At 32.8% G+C, this 15,570-nt stretch overlaps 1 protein-coding gene across 1 annotated transcript in view; it reads right to left on the bottom strand.

Annotated features, from left to right (window-relative positions):
• Window positions 1-575: 575 nt before the first annotated feature.
• The window catches only part of LOC106056266 (dynein beta chain, ciliary), a 37,200-nt gene continuing 22,205 nt past the window's right edge, over window positions 576-15,570 (bottom strand). Inside the window, exons 37-58 of the mRNA XM_013212914.2 lie at window positions 15,375-15,536; window positions 15,046-15,279; window positions 14,479-14,739; window positions 13,712-13,858; window positions 13,459-13,597; window positions 12,010-12,404; window positions 11,417-11,686; window positions 10,638-10,793; window positions 10,279-10,403; window positions 10,071-10,186; window positions 9,273-9,532; window positions 8,510-8,680; window positions 8,209-8,331; window positions 7,893-8,086; window positions 6,935-7,211; window positions 6,375-6,602; window positions 5,796-5,987; window positions 5,275-5,394; window positions 4,749-4,991; window positions 3,541-3,729; window positions 1,917-2,171; window positions 576-1,651 (exon numbers count right to left, since the gene is read on the bottom strand). Coding sequence (XP_013068368.2) covers window positions 1,289-1,651; window positions 1,917-2,171; window positions 3,541-3,729; window positions 4,749-4,991; window positions 5,275-5,394; window positions 5,796-5,987; window positions 6,375-6,602; window positions 6,935-7,211; window positions 7,893-8,086; window positions 8,209-8,331; window positions 8,510-8,680; window positions 9,273-9,532; window positions 10,071-10,186; window positions 10,279-10,403; window positions 10,638-10,793; window positions 11,417-11,686; window positions 12,010-12,404; window positions 13,459-13,597; window positions 13,712-13,858; window positions 14,479-14,739; window positions 15,046-15,279; window positions 15,375-15,536 — 4,620 coding nt within the window. The 3' untranslated portion in view covers window positions 576-1,288. The remainder of the gene's footprint in view (window positions 1,652-1,916; window positions 2,172-3,540; window positions 3,730-4,748; window positions 4,992-5,274; window positions 5,395-5,795; window positions 5,988-6,374; window positions 6,603-6,934; window positions 7,212-7,892; window positions 8,087-8,208; window positions 8,332-8,509; window positions 8,681-9,272; window positions 9,533-10,070; window positions 10,187-10,278; window positions 10,404-10,637; window positions 10,794-11,416; window positions 11,687-12,009; window positions 12,405-13,458; window positions 13,598-13,711; window positions 13,859-14,478; window positions 14,740-15,045; window positions 15,280-15,374; window positions 15,537-15,570) is intronic.

The raw sequence follows: 15,570 nt of genomic DNA, 5'->3' as shown, positions 1-15,570 counted from the left end.
TATAATTCAAGGTTATAAAACAATATGCTAGAGTTTTGGTAAAGTGAACAGAAAAAGATTACATTTCTATCATTAATAGAATCTCATTTTTCTTGAAAAATAATTATTGATACAAAATACTCATTTAAATTTCACTTTATGTAACCTATTATGTATGTGTAAATTTTTTAAAACATTATTTACAAATGGTGTAGTTTCCTAAACTTTAAAGCATGGAATTTTATGTTGGTACTAGCATGATAATGGGAAATGGGCCAAATGTTATTGTTGATGGAAGAATTGTATAATTTAGTAAATTAATGCCTAGGGTTCACCAGATTTTTCTGAACACTTATCTGTTATGATATAACAAGAAAATAAAAAAAAATTGAAACAAAACTAATGTGTTACTGTTTTGAATGTCTAACTGAATATAATGGCTACATTTCTTTTACATGTTTCAGATGCTCCTTTTGAAGTGAAGATTACTATATCCCAGCCCAAACCTCCCACAGGAAGGTGGAGGATTTTATATGTATCTTTAATTTTGTGTGTGCAATATTTTGTTCTAATTATAAAAATAATAATATCAAATATGCCATTAGACACTGTTTTAATTTATACACAGTCATATCTCATCCAATATACATAATACATAAAGCAAATCATCACAATTGACAACAAAGTCATCTTCAACATAATCAACATTTTTGAAACAGGAAAATAAAAAATAGTAATTTAACATCAAGAATACTTTTAAACTGAAACCTGGCGAGTTTTGACATGCACTTATTAGTAGTATCTACTTACATTTAGTTACTTATAATTTTCATCAATCATTTCTAAGCTGTGAAAAAACAATACAAGTAACACAAGTATCACAAAATAAAGATTCCATTGTATATAATCAAACATATTTCAAATATCACAGAGATCCATAGTAAAAAAAACTGTTGCTGTAGGACGGAAGTAGAAATAATTTTTTTTTAGTTCTGGAAACAAGCTTGAAATGATCTTTTAAAAGAAAAAGAATTGTTGATCAAATAGATACAAAAATAAATAAATAAAATTCTTCACGCTGATTGTTTATTTTAACTTTTCAAAAAATGTAAAAACAGAATGAGAAAAGAATCTGTAGAGCATCATATAAAAAATATTTTTACACTATTCATCAATTATATTATAACTAATGCACAAAAGTTGTATAAATTTATATCATAACTACCACACAAAAGTTGTAAAAATTGATTCTTTCTAAAATGCTGATGTTTTTAGTAAATAAAAGAAATAATGACCAGGCAGATCATTTTTACACCTGTAGCAACAGGGCCACACCGCCCAAAACCCATTTACTGGGTTTCTCTTTAGATTTCAGATTAAAAGTCCAAACAAATGTTGGACCTCTTGCTTTGGTTTTGTAGACGGGACACTCATAGACTGTCCTCAGATCCTGACGATCAACTGGTATGGCCTTAATGAAGATAACAGGCATGGGTGGGGCCAACTCTTTCAGACGAGCCTCTCCAATCATGCCTGTCTGCATGTCCCAGCGTGCACCTTCCATGTATAAGCCATGGACATAAGCTCCTTCTCTTGGTGGTCCAGCCATGTCTTCACGAGATTTCTTGGTAACATCACACTGCAAGCACATGCGATCTAGTGGCCATTCATTCTGAAAATAAATTGATACAGCGACATTGATCAATAAAATAAAAATACAATTGATCAACAAAAATCTTTCCAATCACAATATAAATATTTAAATTTAATATTGAATACAAATATACTCATGAATATTTATGAATATCCTTTCACAGGTAAAAAGCTAGCTTATCAAGAAAATGGTTGAAAAATCCAATTAATACTCTTAATTAAGACCAACATAAAAAAATCTTTATCAATGTTAAGATTTTATAGGCATTAAAAAAAAGACTGACCTTTCTGGCCATTTGCTGCATGATAGCTGTGAGGAAACTTTGTGGATTGAAGAACCCTCCAAGCCAGACAGCTGCTGGAAGCTGGAAATCTGAAGTCCATGTCTCTAGCTCTTTAATTCTTTGCAGAAGGTCTGCATACCAAGCTGCCAAGTTGTACAGTGATGGATAGGCTCGCTTGGCCCAGTTGGCTGGAACATTATCCAAAAAGAGACTGTTGCTGAGGTCCTCCATGTCAGCAGTAATGGTCAGTTCACCCTATAGTTAGGACCAAAGTATTCATGTGAACATTATGTTCTATTTATAAGTAACAGTATAACTCAATATAAAAAAATCTATTGTGTTAACAATGATTTACAGTTAAGTTAAAAATTTAACAATACATTTGAGCAATATTTATTTTATAAATCGTAAATATGTTGGACCATTATCAGTATATATGGCTCCTTCTGTCTTGAAAGACAATGGATGCACCCAGACAAGTCACTGGCTTTGATTTCGTCTTGAGATGGGGTAGAATCTGAAGTGACTGATCAAGCCAATTCTGGAGTGGCAGAGTTTGCCACAATCCTAGGGCTAGCTGACATGGCAGCTTTATTTTTCTTTCTCTTGACTGAAGCAGCTTTGTTTCTTTTGCTCGTACCAGCATGCACAGTCCATCTCTATGCTGTCTGGTCTTGGACTTTCTTCTCCCACATACTTTCGTATATCAGTATATATCATTAATACATATATGGCAAAGTTCAAACCAGCACACACAGTCTGGTCTTGGGCTATCTCCTCCCACATACTTTTGTATATCAGTATATATATCATTAATTAATATACCATTTTTATATTGTTACAATCTCTCTCTCCTACTCAGGCCTTCTGTAAACACTGCTAAACACAACACAACACATCAAGAACTTGAGAACAAGGCTCCAAATAATCTGGTACTTTAATAATGAGTGAATAAGTAGATAACAGCCTATACTAGACAATTGGCATCAAACACATCAACAACTAAAATGTCACTCTGTACATCACCGTACAAAACTCTACTGTCTCTCTTTCTGGACTTGTACATCAACACATGAGGACTCAACCAGGACCAACTTCATGGCCGACTAACAGTCCTGGTCTCGACGCTCTCCGGTCTTGAACTGCCACTTTCCAACACACTGTGTCCTCGTACACGCAGGCTTTCGATCACATGACCATAACATTGGTCATATTTGCCTGTAATAGTGTAATCGTAGTACTGTCCCTTGTCCATGGCCCCGCTGACCTGAGTTATTCATGTGTGTGTCAGCTGAGCCTATAGTTAACCCCTTTTACGCCGCCAATAGGGTCATAACAATGTATTACAAATTTATAGGACTTAATTTTACGTATCATATAAATTCATATGTTCCCACAGCATTATATTTCAATGATATATAACACCAACATCTGATAGATCAAAGAGATGCTTAAAAAGAACCTGAAGTAGTTTAAAATATAACAATAACCTTTGCTAGTCCTAAAAAGCCAATATATAGGATTTCTTTTAGCCTTATATGTCTCCATAAAACAGCAAAATTATAAATGTATGTTTAATATGATTTCTACAAGCAGAACATATATACACTCAAAAACAGTTTACCTTCAAACCCAAATCTAATTCTTTCAGTGATCTCCTCATTTCACTCATCAGCATGTTCATACGTTCACATTCTTGGAAGGCAACCACCACATATGGAGTCCTGTCTTCTAGTGGCACTTTAGCCATAATTTCTTGCATATTAAACTCATCAGGAAGTTTCTCTACAATTTCATCCAAAATGGTCTTGACCTATAATATTACAAAAATATTAAAACAATATAATTTTAGGGTGTTTTTTTTTTTAATAAGAATCCAAATATATATTTGCCAAAATGTATTTTAGAGATACAGAATTAAAAAAAATATATTAGGAAAAACGATGTCATATAAATGATTACACATTTCTTTGACTATTCAGAAATTATTACTTTGAATTTAAAAAATGCTTAAAAAAAATAAAGATAAATAATATAAGAATGGCACTCTTAAATTTAGTAAGCAACTTAAGGACTTGAGCAAACAATGAGAGATTTACATACTCAGACAAGGTAGGCAGAGAGTGCAAAAATGAGTTGATATTTTCTAAATAAGTACATTAATCTTTTGAGTGACTAGAATTAGTAGGTGTATTTTGAGAGATGTCTTCTTTGGGCTGTGAAATAAAGCTTTTCTTAAATGTGAAATAGATGCTAGCTTTACTACTACCCAGTGTATTTTTTATCATTATCTTTTTTCAACTCAATTCTTTCTACATCCTCAATACCTTCAACCTCATCTGCTTTTGCATTAAGACAATTAAGAAAAGTTTTTTCAGTGAAGGCATTAGACTCTCCTATACCACACACCCAATTTTTCAAATACTTTTAATACTTCAAGATATATTCATTCTTTTTCTACTTAATAAGATATTTATTATTATCATCATCAAACTCAATGTGAGTGAGAACTTGAAAGGCTAAAAAATCTCTCTTCTAAAAGCACTGGAGAAAAATCAAATGATTGTGCGCCTTGCACATATGTATATATATACAAGTTAAAAGCATAAGATTTTCCAGACCAGTTAAAATGGAATTCAGGAAGTCTGAAGAGGCATGATAGATCCCTAGCTACATTTTATTCTTTTTAAGTCTTCATTTTTAGTGTTTAAAAAGGGTTAAGAGTATTGACAATTTTTCTTTGTAAAGCCCTTATTTGAAATTTATAATGTTTCTTTGACATGTAAAGCTATTACACAGAACGAGAATGAAACTTTAGCCACATAGTCTCACCTTCTCTTCTCTGCTGACTCCACCACCTGCACCAGCTCCAGCATCACGAGGCTGCATCTCAAAGACTGTCCTGAACAGGTTCTCTGACCTGGTTGTCAAGAACTCAATCTCAGCATTTGGATGAAGACCATAAAGGTAAGGGCTCTCAGGGGGGAGGTTGTCATCTATGTAGGCATGGTAACCTTTGTAGTCTGAGTTGGGTGGAATTGGGAAGTTGGGTGCCAAGAATAGCTCTGCATCCAACTGCAAAATAAGAACAGCCTTAAATTTAAACAAGAAAAGAAACAAATATATAATGATTAGTAAACTCACCTAGTCTGATAAATATATTGTGAGTGTGAGAATGATGGAGGCACTATTTAAACAGGGTATCAAAAACATGAATATAAATGCCAGATTTTTAGAAAAGGCTATGAAACATATATGTTTTTTTAGCCATCAATGAGTTCCCAGGAATAAAAAAACTAGCGTATTGATGAGGCAGTTAATAGTCTAGTTAATTATAAACAGATTACAAATGCTTTACCATGTCAGAGTGCATGTATACTTCAAGGTAAGTACGACACAATTTTCTATCCCAATCATCTGTGATATGCCCACCATACATAATTTCTCCAAAGAGATAACGGAGATCTTCCCAAGGTACCTAGTCAAATCAAAGCAAAAGAACTTAAAAAAAGATATGGTGAAAAACAAAACAAAAATATATTTAATTTATTAGTATATAATTAAGTTGATTTACAACTGTTTTAGAATTTAAAAAAGCCATTTCAATCTTCAAAAACACTTCTGAAAGTGATATCTTAACTTAAAACCAATGAAACTATGTTGGGACAAAGTGATAGCTCAAAGACAAAAAGTGGCTTATGAGTTGATATTTAAATATATAACAAAAAAAACAACATCAAATTACAATTTTTATGTATTAGTCTTATTGCCAAAACATTTTTATAGTGTATAAGAATAAAATCTCAATGAAGCAATGCATTGGCTCATTTACTTACAGTTGGATGTAATTTTAACCGGGCACAACCTAAAGATTGTTACCTTGACATTGGCTTCCAAGTAGTTGTAGAGCACATTGACACTTATGGTCAAGTCACCTGTGTTGTAAGGATACACTCTGTTCCAGCCCTGGGGTCCAAACTTTCTCCTCTCACAGACCACAGCATGGAAGTAGCAGAGGGCGAACAGGATGGCCTTGAACTCTGTTTCACGGGCACACATTTCCAATGTGTCCTGAATAAAGTTAGAAAATTAAAGAAAATAAAACGGAACATTTGTTTCTTCAATATAATTACCAGAAATAATTATTAACTGCAACTGAAAAAACCTACAAAGATTTATATAGATCTGGTGATATGAAATATTTTTGCCTAATTCTAATTTGAAAAGGTTTAATGAGCTTAACAACAACTTTTTTTGTAAAAAATTTTAAGAAATGATTTAGAATTACAGTAAAAATAGTCTAGCTACTTTAATGTTCGAAAATCAAAAGAAAATAGAAAGTTACTGATGTATGGTAGTAAGAGTCTATTTAAAATGAATATTAGAGGCAAATATTATGAGAGAAAAAGAGTTTGCCCAATAACTATCTTTGGCAAAGTCTTCAGTTGAAGTTACTACCTGATTGAAGTTATCTAGAGCTTTGTGGAGGTTGGCATACATTCCAGTTGGAGGCTCATTAGTGATTTTAATGGCTGACTCGAGGATACCTTGAGGAATAATGTGAGAATCTGGGCTTCCTGCAGGCTCAGCACTGATGAAAAGTCTATACTTTTCATGACCAACTGCAGAATACTCTTCAATCTTCTTTTCAAGTTGTGATAACCATTTGGCCACGAGATGGACATTCTACAATAAAATATATCAAGCAGTTTTTGTTTGAATAGTTCTTTAGTTGTTTAATGTAATCTCTAAAAATAAATAAATAAATATTATATTAAGATTTATATTTAGACACAAAGATATAAATATGATCATAATTTTGAAAGTATACTACAATTTATAATAACCCAATTAAAAGCTCTAAATGTTTTATACTGCTTCTAATTTAATTTCAGATTATTTATAGAAGTCTAAATAGAATGGAGAAAATTGACATGTTGCAATGAATCAGTTTCTTTATTAACAGATACTTATCAATGAATCAAAAGTGGAAAATTTGTAAAATAGATTCAGCCAACCTGTAGCACCACCCAATGACCTTCCTTGGCGGCCAGATCCATGGCTTGTTCAGCGACAACTTCCTGACCTTGACCTAGAGAAATATTGTGGAAATTGTTATTGTCTGTGGTGAAGCCAAGTTTCTTTCCCAGACTTTCCACATCCTTCAGAGGGTCAACACCAGGGGACAGAATAAAGAAGATAGGTGTGGAAGGAGCTGATTCTTCAAATGATTTGGAAAACTCCATGGCACGTCCTTCCACATACTTAGTGCCTAGCATTTCTTCAATGAAGTTCCTGGAAAATAAAAAGAAGGGTTTTGACCAAAATAATTGTTTTTCAATGTCATGTTTAAAAATAATTATAAAAAAAGTAAAAATAAAGTTCTTTCAGACCTTGTGATATATAGGGCAGTTAATGTAAAGGTCATCTGTTTCTGTGGCTCATAGTTAGTGAGGGTGTAGTGTGGCCATCACAATGACCACCCAATGTCAGATACCTGTTAGAGCTGGGTGGACTCTGAGTTGTCCTAAAGATTCCGAAATTAAAAGTCCCAGTCTTAACAGGATTAAAACCCAGAAACTCTCAGTTTGGAAGTCTAAATAAGCTTTACCATTCAGCCATTGTGCCTCCCAAAATGATTATAAATATATATTTTTTTAAAAATTATACACTGTTTTACATCATTAATATCTACTTTCAAACTTCTATTCCAATGGATTCAACTTTTTGTTTAGAGTGAAATCCCCAATATATATATATATATATTGTATGTTCTCCCATCACTTCAAGATAAAAAATCAAAGTTGATTATTTACCCAAAGTCTGGAAATAGGGAATTTATTTGATTGTTAGAGTTTTCATATATTGAGGTACCAAACAGTTATATACTAAAATATATGCCATTCTATAAAATCAAAGGGCAATCTATGTTAAAGCTTATACTCAGAAGGTTGAAGCAATATTGTCTTAACTTACGTTAAGGCATATGTCATTCTGTCTGGTCTAAGAGCTCTCATCATGCAGAGCTTCTGGAGGGAAGTCTTGTTCTTCCATTCTTGTGGGAATTTCTCTTTCTCAGGGCACTCACTTTCAACAAACTTCTTCCATCTTTTAGCAGAGCCCTCAATGTCCCTATCAAGATTACGGAATTCTTCCATCGCTGCTAGAGCCTGGAGTCAAGAATGAAGAAAAAAATACAAAATATTTTTGCTGAAAAAACGGCTTCTTTCCCTAAAAAGATGTCTTAATTTTCTAACAAAAAAAAGGGATCTTAGAAAATCAAAATTTGTACCTTGATGCCACCCCAACAGTTGTTGTTCAAGAAATCTACAGGAGATGTTAGATTTGGAACAAATGGGAATCTCAACAAGAAATCTAGCTCTACTGGGTTGAGTGACTTTCCTTTCAAAAGTATCTGCCAAGACCAATTCAGCATGTGTAAATGAATGTTTCTGAAATCTTGTTTTACATTAGCAAATCACTGGCAATTTTTTATTATATAAATCTAGCATTGTATAGGACAACCTTTGCAAGTAAAATAACATTTAATGATTTATTTTAAATGCTGTCTATGTACACAGGCAAGTGCTCACCAAGAAAGTCATTTGAGTACTGAATATAAGCTTATCCTTTTCAAAGAGACCTCTGGTGGTGTAGATGTAGACAGAGTATGTAATACAGTCTATCAAGTTATTGACACGGTGCTTCAGGTCTTCAGCAGGCTCAGCTCTGTCGATAGCTTTATCGAAAACAACACTGAAAGCCTGCACACAAAAAGAGAAAACAACACTGAAAGCCTGCACACAAAAAGAGAAGATGGTTTTCTAAAAGTGATTCTACTTACGTATCAAAAGAAAAAAACACTTAGTATATATACATTTATTTTATTTTTATACATTGATTTGAAAGAGTTTTTTTTTTCTAATGCAAAAATGTTTTTCAAATTTTCTTAAAATATTAATTAAGAAACAATTTTTTTTACTACTAATAAAGTAAATCTTATTACAATAATTATAAAAACAAAAAAAAGCAATATTTGAAATGTTTATAAAACACTATTAAAAAAAATAGTTAAATATATGAAGTACCCCTTTCAGACCTTGTGATCTAAGGGGATGATGTAAAGGTTATCTGTTTCTTTGGCCAACAGTTAGCAGGAATTCATGTGGCCAGCATGACAACCAATCATCTTTACTTTCCCCAACTAAAAAGTTAAGGTTGGGCATTCTTGTAATCCCAAAATTAAAAATTCCAGTTTTCACTAAGATTTGACCCGTATCTCACAGTTTGGGGGCCAAGTGCTTTACAACTCAGCTATTATAAAAACATTTCTAAAAAAGTTAGAAGTAATCTGACCTTGAGTGAGAACTGGTACATGGGATTGATCTTATGAAGATCATTCATAATGAAGTACAGCAGTGATGCTCTGGCAGCAGCAGCTCTGTAGTTCTCACGAGCATTATTGATTTCCACTTCTGTAACCTTGGCTTCTGCAGCTTTCACCTCTATCTCAGCAGCAGTTCTCTTAGTGGTCTCCAAATTCTCAACCAGAGCATAGTCTCCCAGGAAGTTTCCTTCAGCAGCTGAGAGACGAGCTAACAAATTGTCTTCCAAACCTAAGTAGTAAAAAGTATCCCAAATTAACTCTACATGTGAAATCTAAGAATTATTCTATTTTAAATATCAAATATTTTTAATCAAATTTATTAAACAAAATTTCATTAAATATGATTTTGGTCTTAGTTTATTGGAATAACATTTTATTTATGACATCTTAAGCATATAGGCAAGACTGTAATAAAAAACCAAGAATTTTTGTAAAAATGATTTCCACTGTAAGTGTGTATTATAAGTCACCATGGAGTTTTACTGAAGCATATTAATGACATTTTCAGAAAAAAGTATTACAGCATTACTTGCATGCTTATTACAGCTGCTTATTATTATTGATATAATAAAAAATGTGAACTTTAAAATGAAGAAGACACAAATTTGTTGATATTTTCTAACCCTAAAAGTTTTTATTTAAAATTATTTTTTTTTTATCTATCAGTATTTTCATTTCAATATAAGTTCTTCATGTAGACTTATATCTTGGTTTGAAATTGACTTTTTTAAAAATTGGTAGGCTAGAATCTGAAGTTTCTGACATACCCTTCAAAGTAATTTTAAACTCATTTTGTTGCCGTGTTAGGTCAGATTTAAGTTTTTCAAGGTCAGGTCTTTCCTTTGATACGACTGCTCCAAGCAATTGATCTTCCAAACCATCTCTGTAAAAAAAAAATAATTTTATTTTTCAGGAAAAAAAAATAAAAATTATCTAATGTAAAGATGAGTCAAGTAGCCAAATTGTTACAGTTACCTTGTTACAGTAAAGTTGATCAAAGTTGTCTGTGCCTGCATCTCAGGTTTGTAGTGAGGGTTAGCTAACTTTGTCTGCAGGATAAGTCTGAAATCTTTGTGGTATTCAACTTCCTTGTCTCCCATCTATTCAAAGATCATAAACTTATATCAAAACCATTTTAAACATTATTTACTCACACTGAATAAACTCCAACATGAATCTCATATGAAACAAAAGAGAGAGTTTTTAATTGGTTTTTAATATTAAGTTAATATGTAACTATATAAAAATGTAATTATAGAAATGAAGATCAATCCATTGAATTGAATTTAGCTGAATCAATGAATCTTGGTTGAAATATGACTAATTCTAGATACCTTAATGTAACGTCCTTTCTTGATTGTGTTACGGCCAAGAAGTGGATCAAGGACAGGGTCAACATTTTCCTCAATGTTTTCCAAAAGTACCACATCTCCTGACTGGACAGCTCTCTCTATGGCTTCAAGGTAACCTTTTGTTCCCAGTCGAATCACCTGGATGGTTTAAAATTTAGTTTTATTATACAAACAAAAATTACACTGAAATTTGACAAAAAAGTGAATTCTTGTTCTTTGTTTACACTTGTTTTTTTTAAGATCAGGTTTATATTTTAAAAAAAAATCTCTTTAAGCAATAAAATAGAGGTGGGAAAAAAAAAGAGAAAGCAATGTCGAGAAATGTGGGGAGTGATTAAAGTAACCATGCATAAAGCAAGGAAGCTATATTGAAACTTTACAGTTTCTAACTAAATAATTTTTTTTTACAAATTTGATTCAACAGCAATAAAAAGGCAAAAAATACTTATCAATAATTCCTAATCATATATACTGGGTAGACCAGTAATCCAACTTTTTATGGAATAAGATAAGATAATTTTTATTGGTCCAATCAAAATTCAGTTTGACTACAATTGACCTCCTCAGCCCAACTACTGTAAAAATAACAATATAGATGCAAATATGAACAACTGTCACACATGAAACGCATGACCACTTTGTTCAGATCTGATGTAACAGTGGTTTAATGGGTGCAGGTTGTCTAAATTGTGCAGGTTTTGGAAAGGCATCTTTCATGAATAGCCCCCTTTATGAAAATTCCCCATCGAATCTGCTCAAACCTTTAAGTCAGCTCCATATTTGGTTTTGATCCATTTGACACCCTGCAACTGTGGGTCAATCATCAGTGGCCATCTCTCACATGTGGTCAGAATGGTAGCATTCTCTGTGGACATGCGATCTCCTGGCAAGCCTTCATTGTTCCAGGAAGCAACAAGAGCATCATCAATCAGCAAGGTCAAAGGATCAAGGCCTTCTGAGACAGGAATGGGATTCTTCAGCCCTTTCAAGAAAGGTAACCAGTGATTGTCCATTAGATCTGTTCTATAGATCTGTGGGTTGAAAAAAAACAGCAGAAATTTTAGTAGAGCTTAATAATTGTAGGCTTAGACAAACAGTATTTTAAAATATTTGATCAAACTAATTAAAATTAAAATTTGTTTCTTTAATCATTAAAAAGTAACATGAATAGCAAATATATCTCATAGTCAATAAATGTATTTATTTATAATTATTAACTGTTTTAATTAGTAGTTCTACTAACCAAAGGTTTCTGTAGCAGTTATTAAAAAGAGACATCAAATGTTCTTTCTAATGGGTTTAGTCACATATCCAATGAAATAAACACAGCATGAAGGTAACAAGTAACAAATACCTTAGTGAAAGAGCCCACATAAGAGATGAATGCAGTAATCATCAACACATCACCAGGTAATGTCTTCTCATTGGTCCTAAAGTTGGCAATGGAATCTGCCCACCTGACATTCTCTGAAGCCAAGCCTCCAACCAGCCTGTTGGCCAACTCAATTGTTTTTGCAGTTTGTTCAGCTTCTTGCTGGCATCTCAATTTCTCAGCAGTTGCCTTCTCAAACTCTGCCTGGCACCTGGCCAGTGTTTCCTCCAACTCTGCTACTTTACTCTTGATGATGCGAAGCTTCTCCCTAGCAGCAGATAGCTCAGCATTGGCTTGGTTCAGAGCATTGCGCTTGGGCTCGACAGTGCAGTAGACTTCATAGTACCTGACTATGTTGATAGCCCAGGAGCACAAACCTTAAAATATGAACATAAAAAGACTTTCAATTTAGGTTTGTAAACAATAAACTATAAAGTTACATTACAAGTCTATATTACTTTCAAGAATATATAATATATATAAATATTGTTAGATAGTAAGTATAGAAACTCGCCATATTTGATGGATTTTAAACACAACATTTAGTGACTTCATGGATTATTGGGTTATAGTTTATTTATGTTAATAGTCAGTTGGTGTCAGGACTTCAAGGTGACAACATCTTGTTTGGGACAAAGACTGTGGTGTTTATGTATGAAACTTTTGAATGGTCTGGACTTAGTCCTAACATCTTGTTCATGTGTAGGTCTTGTTCATACGTAGTTTAAACACATCTAATACACCTGTACCAGTAACTCAAACATCTTCTGAGTTATCAGACAGCCATCATACAACTACAAGATCAAGGCCTATTACATTATGTAAAGCTGCTGAAAACTAATGAAATATAACCAGTAGATTCGCTGAATGAGAAGGACATCAAAAGTCTGAACTTTACATAAATGGCTGATGATCCAAAAACCTTTTTCAAATCCTGATGGGTATAGGAACTTTTACTCTGAACTAAAGGCTGGAATTACAAACTCCCCTAATGGTACCTCAACTAAGTTTGGGAAAGTAATTACAATTCTTCATTGTAATAGCAACACAACACCCTCCACAAACAGATGGCAACAGTAAAAGGTTACTTCATAATCACTAGTGATGGGAACTAAACTAACTTTTAAAAGATAAACTAAAACTAGTTTTCAACTAAAATTAAGTAGTTAAACTAAAAGTTTATAATGAATTTCAAAATATAGTTAAACTAAAATAGTTTAGATTATCACTAAGGGATATCTGAGATAAACTAAATGGATAATTTGAGAACCCTCTATCAGAAAGTAATATTAATTGACATAAAATGTTTTTGTAATCAATGCAATATGATATAATTCTGAAAGTTAGTAAAATATTTTCTTTTTGTTCTATAATGTTTTTTTTTTTTTTATTTTTGTTGCTGTTTTAATTTTAAAGAGGTAAAATTTCTACCTGAAGCAGCAACAGATTTAGCTCTAATAAACTCTGGTTCAAATTCAGGATCTGCCAAGTAAGGTTGAATAGCTTTCAGACAGTTCTCATGAATGTTATCTTTGTCATAGTTGATCAAGTTGTCCAGGAATTGATCCACCTGTCAATATTAATTTGTATTTCTATTTGCAATTTTTTTTTGCTTTTAATCTTTTCATATAATTATGTCATTTTTTTGTTTTAAGTCCATAGGCTAGTAACAAAAAGTTGAAACCTTGTTCATGATTGTTGCTTTTGCTGCCTTCCAAGACTTGTCTTTGGGAACTTTTCCACCAGGGGCCAGCAAACACATAACAGCAGCCGTTACATTTGTGACAGCAGCAGGAGGGGCACCAAAAGATTTCAGCTCAGTCAAATTATTCTAATCAAACAATATACCAATTAAAATAGTGTTGTGTGAAAGTAACATATACAGTTGAATAAATATGCAGAGGAAAAAAGAACCACTGAACATATATTAAGGATAATATATGATAGTATTATAAATAGATATAAAACATAGCAGCTTTGCATAGTTAGAAGAAGAAATAATACAAAATACTTAATAATAGAATAACAACATTATGAACATAGAAATTATTTAATGCAATGATTTTTTTTAGAATGAAAACAAATGATCATGCAAACTTGAATCATGAGACATTAAGGGACATACAAAATATTATCTGTTAAACAGTCATTAATCATGTGTCAATATCAATGATGATAAATTGAACCTTGGTCACAACAGATAACCACTGTCCACTGCCACTACAGCTTAACACAGTACAAACTCAAACTGTAGTAATATGTAGGAATTAATGCCAGGACCAAAACTAAGTCCCAGCCTCATTGAGTATCAAGTTGAGTACCCGACATTTGGGAACAAATAATGAAAGGTATGGTAACTTATAATATGTCATATGTTAGCAAGCACTATGTTTGTTAAAATGCTGATTTCAAGCCACCATAGATTTAAAGCAAAAAAAAAACTCCCAGTACCTTATTCAACGTGTTCAAGGCGTCTTCTGCAGCCTTCAGAGCTGGCTCAGCTTTGGCAAGGTCAGTCTCACAGTCTTTGGCCTTGATCTCTACTTCTGCTGTAATCACTGTGACCTTCTTCTCTTCCTCATCTGCAATGGTCTTCTCTCTGGTCACTTTCTCAGTCTCAGCACCCACAATCTGAATGAGTTTGTTAGCATCTTCATTCTTGATGGCTAACTCAACCTCCTGTGAGGCTAATTTGGCTTTCAGATCATCAACCTGTAAAATGAAGTCAACCTCTGTTAAAAATATGGCAGTAAAAAGTCCTTATATGAAACAAATATTAAGATAGTTAAAATAAAACGCAATTAAAAAAATAAATTATTAAAACATATTTAAGCTAAGCACTAGTTGAAAAATGCTTCTGTTTTATTTTGCAATGAATCAGGTAAATATTTTATCTTTATATCTTGACCTTGCTTTGATTAAGATTCTACTAAAAGTATTAATGTGTTGCTTTAAAATAAAAATGGATTTCATTACTTTAAAAAAAATTAATACTTATTTAAAAACATTTAAGCTTACTTGTGAGGCTGTACTGCGAAGTTTTTCAAGTCCATTCTCTAAACGGACTATACTAGCCTGCAGGTCAGAATTTTTCTTGATGAGCAGATTCTGGTACAAGGTGATTTGTTCCAAGAAAGATTTGGGTGTTGTGTAGTTGTACCTGCGCTCATTGACAAGGAACTGATGGGACACTTCATTGACAGATTTGTGAACATAGGACATGAAGTGGGAGATAGATTCTCGCATCTCAGGCTGAAAATGGTGAAGAATACATTACACCAAGATTGTTGGAATTATTTTATTTAAAAAAAAAACAAAAAAAAAAAAACAGTAGAAAAAAAAAGCACCTGAAGTAACTCTACATCTTCCAAAAATCTGGCACTAACAGACTTCAGAGCTTCTTCTGGCCACTCATGGAACCAATCAATAGATGTGCAGTTTGTTACAGCAGGGAACTTTCTGCTTCTGACACGCAGGGTGGAACCCACAGGGGAGAAGCACAGAACAACCTGGAAAAAAAATTTCCAGTATCTTTTTTTGCAA

The sequence above is a fragment of the Biomphalaria glabrata genome, chromosome 2, assembly GCF_947242115.1.
Source record: "Biomphalaria glabrata chromosome 2, xgBioGlab47.1, whole genome shotgun sequence".
Classification (NCBI taxonomy): domain Eukaryota; kingdom Metazoa; phylum Mollusca; class Gastropoda; family Planorbidae; genus Biomphalaria; species Biomphalaria glabrata.
Note: the sequence above shows the minus strand (reverse complement) of the source record. Positions and strands in the feature narration are given on the sequence as shown.